This window comes from Etheostoma spectabile, chromosome 10, assembly GCF_008692095.1.
Source record: "Etheostoma spectabile isolate EspeVRDwgs_2016 chromosome 10, UIUC_Espe_1.0, whole genome shotgun sequence".
In the NCBI taxonomy this organism is placed as follows: domain Eukaryota; kingdom Metazoa; phylum Chordata; class Actinopteri; order Perciformes; family Percidae; genus Etheostoma; species Etheostoma spectabile.
In genome coordinates, this window is record NC_045742.1 from 13,699,470 (window position 1) to 13,707,501 (window position 8,032).

At 41.1% G+C, this 8,032-nt stretch overlaps 1 protein-coding gene across 11 annotated transcripts in view; it reads left to right on the plus strand.

Annotated features, from left to right (window-relative positions):
• dlg3 (discs, large homolog 3 (Drosophila)) overlaps positions 1–8,032 on the plus strand; it is an 85,519-nt gene that overhangs the window by 66,013 nt on the left and 11,474 nt on the right. For 10 of the 11 annotated variants that reach the window (XM_032528575.1, XM_032528580.1, XM_032528574.1 and 7 more), the window contains 2 exons: positions 765–921; positions 1,381–1,483. In XM_032528575.1, the coding sequence (XP_032384466.1) occupies positions 765–921; positions 1,381–1,483 (260 nt within the window). Of the gene's footprint in view, positions 1–764; positions 922–1,380; positions 1,484–2,163; positions 2,530–8,032 lie in introns of those variants that run through there. The other variant, XM_032528579.1, reaches the window with a different exon arrangement.

Genomic DNA, 8,032 nt, shown 5'->3' on the forward strand with positions numbered 1-8,032 from the left:
TGTGTGTGTGTGTGTGTGTGTGTGTGTGTGTGTGTGTGTGTGTGTGTGTGAAGTGTGTTCTCAGAGGGCTTTTGCTGGACCATAGCAGCGGTCTGGCCTCTCTAGCATCTTAAAACTGAGGCAGTCTGAATAGCTGCTGGAGGATGAGTCATAGTGGCTAAACGCTAAAGCAGAGTGGGTCTGTCGAGTAGTGGGTGGCTCATTGTGTCTGCGTACATTAATATGAGTGGGTGTTTAAACGTGTACACATGTGTACATTTCCATGAGATTGCCATGCAAAGCAGGAAGTTTTATAGCCAGCAGATAATATGCAATTGGATCTGGTCGTTTTGCTGCTTGTTTTATTGTCTTCATTGTATCTAAACAATAATCTATTTGCAGTGTTATCAGTGTAATCCACTGTATCTTTTAAGCAATGTGATTAGTACATGATTATTACTTGTTTAATCATTGTGTTCTCCTGGTGAGTGGTCCTGTAGATAAATCATTTAAACGTTCTATTTAAAGCAGTTACTTTCAAAAATAAATAAATATATATATATATATATATATTTATTTTTTTTAGAGAGAGAGAGAGTGTATCAACAAAAAGATCTGCAGACCTACAGCTTGCAGCCCTTAACATTGTGGGATCATACACACTAGAAGATGGCTGTTGTTTGAAACAGCGTCTGTGTACCCCTCTGTTTATGCTGTTTCTATTTCAGTTTTGGTCCTATATCTCTCTCTGCCCTTCACCCTGACGCTGTCACTGTGTTTGGCAGGGAGCCAAGGAAGGTGTTGCTGCACAAGGGCTCCACAGGCCTGGGCTTCAACATTGTTGGCGGGGAGGATGGAGAAGGCATCTTTGTCTCCTTCATCTTGGCAGGTGGTCCGGCTGACCTGAGCGGTGAGCTGAGGAGGGGAGACCGGATTCTCTCGGTCAGTATCTCAACCTCAAGCTTTCTGTTTGGCCACATCAACAACTGTAACAAGTTTGAGGCAGTTCAGCCAACTCCCGTTGTCAGAATAATGATGATAGAATTAAAGGTGGCCTAGTGTTTAGAAAGCCAGCATACATCTGCCCTGCTGAAATGTCCTTGAGCAAGACATTAAATTCATAAAAACTCTGAGGGAGCTTAGCTGCGCTCTGCCAGACAAGAGAGTTTTGTGAATCAATAAGGTATCCAATTAATAACATATTTAAATCCCTTGTTCACTCATAACCTTTTTCAGAACCCAATTTTCCTCTAAATACATGCATGTTTTATTTCACTGCTGCTTGCTTCCAGCTAAACTTGTTTCCTCAACAGATCTTCACAATTAGAGAAGCACCACACCTTTAGGATCTAATCTGGGTTTTCTTGCTGAAAGATTTGTTGCGTGCCTGGTTTGTTGTAGGTGAATGGAGTGAACCTAAGGAATGCCACACATGAGCAGGCGGCTGCAGCGCTGAAGAGAGCTGGACAGACCGTCACCATCATAGCTCAGTACAGGCCTGAAGGTAAGGCCATACTGTCTCATATCACACACATGAACACTTTATGTAATATAAATATATAATGAGCCAAAATGGGTCTCTCAGTTTTGATGGGCTATATTGGAAAGAGTTACCATCAAAAAAACAGTATAAGCCTGTTACAGATTGTTTTGCTATTCGGCAATATCTCCACCTGTCGCTGTCTGTGCAATGTTGCCTCCAAGTTCCAACTTGTACTTATATGCTCAAATAATACTTAATTTATTTTAGTTTGTGGTTATTGTATTGAACACAATTTTATTAGAATTTGAGCACAATATAAACTAAAATTAATAAAGTTCTTAAAAAATCGGTTTTGAACTTGCAAACGACTGATACTCATGGATAGTTTATATTAGGCTACTCTCATTCTGTTGCCATGGGAAAGGCACTGTCAAATTGCATTGTGAGAAACGTATGACCCAATGTTTTTTACTCTTATACTAGGCAATAAAAGTCAGGATATCTCAGTTTCTGCTGCTTTGATTTAAGCCATTTACCCTGTTTTTATTTTTTTTATTAAGCCACCCAATTTTAAGAAAGTGAGCGCTATATCACAGGAATACCCCTTTAACGTTGCTATGAAACATCAGATCCACCTGGTTTGGCGATGGAGGCATGCGCGAGTAGCTCTGGCTGCAAATGAGGGCAGCGCTCCTGCTGTAGGAGGAAGTATTCAGGTTCAGGGGCTGCGCTGGCGTTAGCTGAGCCAACTGCAAGGCGGGCAAACGAGCTGCTGTTGTTCTTCCTGTTCAAACTCCGAGCCCGCTGTTCGTGGACACAAACCCGGACAGCGATGGACAGAAGACATTAAGGGGATATCGCGAGCTACGACACCGGCGGAAAGTTTAAAGAGAGTTTAAACTATCAGTGGAAAACTGAAAAAAGCGTCCAACTTTTATCTGTCTACCAGCCTGTGCGGATGGGGGATGGGCTCGACTACAACAGCAGCACAGCAGAAGCCGCATGAACTCCCCAATGACTTGATGTAGAAACCGGCGAAATATAAGCCACAGTTTCACTTGATTGAGGTGAGAAAAGTAACAAACATCGGAAATATTGACACTTTGGAACAGGAAAAAATTGTGTGAGGTAACAGGTTTATTTGTACTGCTACTGTACCGAGGTTGAAGTTAGTTTGTTGCTCTCACTGAGCTGAAACCTGGTTTTACTCCTGTAACGTTAATGTAACGTTAGTAACGTTAATGTAACGTTATATAAAGTGAGTATACGGTCTGCTTATGTCTGAGACACTAAAAGCAGGAGCTGTGGCAATACGGGCTTCAAAGTCTTTTAATAAACCTTGAAATGAAAACGTTACCTTGTACTTAATACAACCACTTCTATGGGGAATTCCTGTCATTACCTGGACGTTTTAGGACTTGTTTTCTTCTCACTAAAAATGACAAGTTGAAGTAGCGTTATGTTGTAAATTATATTCAAGCGCATTTATTAAGGTGCTTTAAACAGTTGCTTTAGTGTTCTCATGTAACCTAAACCTTTAGGTAGGGACACAGGTGTTTGTTTGTCAGCTTGGTGGTAGTGGTTTTAAACCGTGACCTCACATGTGAACTCACTTCTTCACATTTACATTACATCTGTATGGCACACCAGACTTTGGACTTTATGACCACAAGTCCAATTTCATGCTGACTAAAGCATAATTTATGTGTTGGCTAGCCTTCACAAAATGGCACCGCTCTTTCTTTGTAATAATAAGTTGTAGATTGGCTGCGCATTACATCTAATTTGGCAGCTGCATTTTTCTGTGTTTTTGGAATTCTTTGCATGTGTACTTGCATGCTGCAATAATGCTATAACAACAATGGGAAGGATATTGTGAGCATTAGATCAAGGCTGAGTTCTCTGGTTGGACTATGACAGGAATGTGAAGGGGCATTCGTTGTAGCATGCTCTCACACCATATTCCACCCTCTCGCTCTCTCTCAATATAACACAAGACTTTAATGTCCAATAACTCTGCTAGGTCATTGAATGGAGGTGGGACAAGATCAGTCAATTGGCATGGGGCTAAGCTAAAGAAAGACATAGGTTGAGATCAAAACCGATGGTGATATAGGCTTTCTTTCTGCCGCAAAATACTGATTACAATGCTTCATTTTTGTCCATTGGAGTTTATGTTGTCTCACAGACCAATCAGGCAGAGTCTTCAATAATGAAATCAAATCATGCTTTCAGCTCTGGGCCCCTTTTGTAACCCGGTGAAGGGCATCTATCTGTTTTGTGTACAATGCTTAACTACTCAAAACACACGAGCCAAGCCCTGGCAAATGATTGACTTCCTGCATCCCCACTGGTGACCTGCTATCTATCGGCAGTAATTCTGCTGGCATTCTAAAGTGGTGTTTGACATGTCATTCGTTTGGAGCGGGAGGAACCCCCAGTGAGATGTACAGTCAGTCAGTCGGGGGAGGAAGTGGAGGGTGAATGCTGGTTTATGCAGGGCAAACTGCCTGGAGAGTATTCTCAGGGGCCGGGGACTGGGCGTCCGCAGACCTCTGATGGAAGGCCAACACTGAAAACTACAAGAAGCCCCAACAGAGCTCACAAGCTGCAGAAGGATAAGGACCCCCCCCGACTCTCAGTGGCTAACTGGAGCATCACCAAGTCTTTAACTCGCATTCAGCTGGAAGGAATAGAAGTGAGGGGTGTGCATCCTCATGCTGCCTTTCCCCACTATTAAGGAGTGTAATTACACAAAAATCTTTATATGTAGGAAATGGGAGGAGGGCTGTGGAGGAAATGTTAAACTCAATGGCCCCTCAGCAAACTCACACCAATGTACAGACAGAAGTTTGTAGAAATAGTGAAGCCAGGGTCTACATGTTCCTCCTGCAGTATATTATTGGTTAGGGTGTGTGTCTCCACTGGCTCGACTATCCCTGAGAACATAACACACTCTCACATTACAAGTGCATGCCTGCTGTGTTGCATAACTGGATCAAAAGAGAAGCAACCCCCCCCCCCCCCCCCCCCCCCCCCCCCAAAAAAAAAGAAGCTGTACGACTAATGAGGACACGCATTGAGAGTGAGAGATACAGAATAGACCCAGTTTCTATTAGCTGTCTTGTCTTCCTGTGGGTCACTCCTAAAATATAGGCTAGCTCTTGTGTATTAAGTGCTTTAGGGGAGTTAAGAGTTTAGTCGTTAATAATAATTGTGGACCCCTGTTTTCCAGCATTTCATTGGTGTGCTTGTGAGTAGTGATGTACTGTTAATGAATAATTGATGTTGGGTTAGTCACTGTTAGGAGTTAGATTAGTCCAAAATGTATTAATAGACAAGGCAAATATGAATCATTCTTAACCAGGTAGCTATTATTATGTTCTTATAAAGCAGTTACACTTGCTGTGTCATCAGATAATTAACCCTATTTCTACTTTTATAGAAGCAATTTGTTGCTGTAGGTTTCAGTCCTAACCGTTGATACAAGAATAAGGTTAAGATTTGAGTGCCCTGCATGTCCATCCAAAACATATTCTATCAAATATAAAAGGCAAGTTGTGCATAATTTGTCAATTAATGGCCAACATTTTCATTTTTCATTTTTGTTTTTAAATAATTTATAATTCACAGGTGTTGTTTAATTTCCGAGGCAAATATCCAGTTTACTTGGGATATAGTAGATGTAGCTATAGATAATACACCTCTTCAACTTCTATGAAGTAAAAACACCCTTTTTGTTTTTTAAGTTTTTAGTTTTACTTAGATATCTGACAGGAAAAAAAGGGGGAAAGAGATGAGGAGAGGAATGACATGCAACAAAGGTCCCCGGCTGGATGCAGCTGAGGGACAATGCGGTTCAGGGGCAGCTCCTTAAGTATTTAAGGAGTATTTTATCTCTTTTTAGTGACATCAGTCATCAATCAATCAATCACATTAATGTTGCTAGAATTAGTTAAGGAATTGCTTAAATTTGCCTCCCTACTTGTGAGTGATCTGAGGACTAAATGTTGCTGTTACAATTGTGGCTTTGATTTTTACACTATCTGTCATTCAGCTGACGCGGTTTGTTATGTTTATGTATTAGTATTCCTGATCTGATTTCCTCACAATCCAGGCACACATCTGAAAGATGTATTTCCAATACTGTTACTCCATGTGCTCAAAATATATAATGTGGAACCAGCAGTTGATACAGAACTTAGGTTTCAGTGTAATGTATCATTCTCCTGTGGCACTGTTGTGATACTCACTCTCCAGTAAAACAGTAGTACTGAGAGTATCCTACCTTTTCTATGTAACAAGTGTAAAGTTCCTTATCATCTGACTTTAAAATGAATGGAAACTGAAAGCACTTTATTGTAAAGAAAGTAAGTGCTGCAAGTTGATCAGAGATTTATCACATTGTGTTTCCGTATTCTGTTACACAGAAAGTTATACGCTGTACATAGATGACTGTGTCGACGAAATTGCTCTCTGCCGATGTCATCAGCAAGGCGTGGCAGCATTTTATGGTTTAGCTTATGATTCCCAATCTAACTCCCTAAAGAGACCTAAAGCTGATGGTAGTTCAGTGCTCCTCTTGCTCCTCCTCGAATGTCCACAGTGTTTAGATGAATCATTGAGACGTTAGGAATGTGAACAAGCAAAGGATTTAGCCCTTCCACCTGTGCCACTCATAGTGCTATCTCACCGGCACAGCTCTCAGCCAGCCTTTCAGGTTGGTGTTATTGTGAAGCAGAGCATTGTCATTTTCTCTGTCTCCTGTGCCTTAGAGCCAAGTGGACTAGTCTGAATGGCTGTTTGTTTCCGAATGTGCCGTCCCTGTTCTGTGAGTGCTAGGACGTTGCTCTTGGTTACAGGCAGTCAGGTGGTGTCTGGTTACCTCACCTGGCAGTGACACCCTGTTGTATTGTTAACCCTTTTAGCAGGGACCAGGGTGGAGAGCTGGCACCATGCCTGAGGCGGGATGTGTGTTTGCTTTGAATCCCCTTTAGGTTTCGGTAGGAGGTTAGAGTTCAGCGAGCGACAGCGACCTGAAGCTTGTTTTTGCACCTGCCCAGAATTTTCCGGGAGCTGAGATTCACTTCTGCTAAATATTTGGAGTTTTTTTTTTATTTTTTTATTTTGCGGCTACTTGTGGGCTTGCTGGACAGACTCTGGACTTTGATCTCTTGTCGTTCACGTTACAGGAAGTGTTGCCAGCTATGGATGATTAAGCTGTAAGGTAGGAGTCGAGCCTTGAAGGCATGGCAGCAAAAAAGACGTGTTGAATAAATATGGACAATACTCTCTCTCACTGGTTCTTTTATAGGCAAATTAATGATCAAGATATAGCTATGTTGTCATTGAAGTTAAAGCGTACTAAATTGCCAGCCATTAACAATGAGATTCTTGTTTATTGCATACAGCTAAATTCCTTAGTGCAGCTGTGCAACCTAATTCTAACTGTGATTACTTTCTGCAGTGTAGAGAATATTTTTTACATATAAGACAAAAATTGGTTGCTCACACTGCTGCTTTTTGGTGTGTGGTCCTAACAGTTCCATCAGTGTTTCCGTGAGGATTTGTTTTAGCAGTAGGGGCAGGTGGAGCTGGGCAATATATCGATATTATATCGATATTGTGATATGACACTAGATCTTGTCTTAGATTTTGGATATCGTAATATGACATAAGTGTTGTCTTTTCCTGGTTGCATTACAGTAAATTGATGTTATTTTCTGAACTTACCAGACTGTTCTAGCTGTTCTATTATTAGCCTTTACCCACTTAGTCATTATATCCACAATACTGTAGATCATTTATTAAAAATCTCATTGTGTGAAAATTTTTTGAAAGGACTTGTAGTTAACACTAAATTATCAATATTGAGGTATTTGGTAAAATATTGTGATATTTGATCTTCTCCATATTGCCCAGCCCTAGGGGCAGGTCTGTCCAAACACCCCCCCCCCCCATTTCCCCGCGCCTTGCCGCCAAATGTTTTACGTATGGAATGGAACTGACTCTTTGCTGCAACACAAACAAATATATTTATTCACCTCTATTCGCACACAATGAGGCATATTTTCAGTTGTGATTGAACTGCATTTTTTGAGAAACTATAGGGCACTTAACATCTGCAACCGGTCTACAAAATTAATTTTTCAATAAATCTTTCATAGGGAAACCAAAACCCAAATGACAACAGCCATAGACAATTTCCAATTTATATTATATTACACTGACTCACTTTCCGTTTTATTTCCAGATGTTTGACATCAGGACGATGAGCTGCCAATGTTCAACGGACAAGTTGAACGTTGTCCAATTAGAACAGACCCACCGTGGTGACGTTTTTGGTGGAGCTGTCCGTTTAATAGTCGACTCAGAACAAAGTGAACGTTTTGACAATAAACTACATCACCACAACAGTATGTGGAGTTAAACTGGACGGGCCCAATGACCTCTTAATAGTTGAACTTTTTAAATTGCAATGTGAGTACTACAGCATTATGTCGGCAGGATAATTCAAAAGGCAACCGCAACTACATTGTGCTTCTATTTCTGATACCGTGGCGGCAGAAA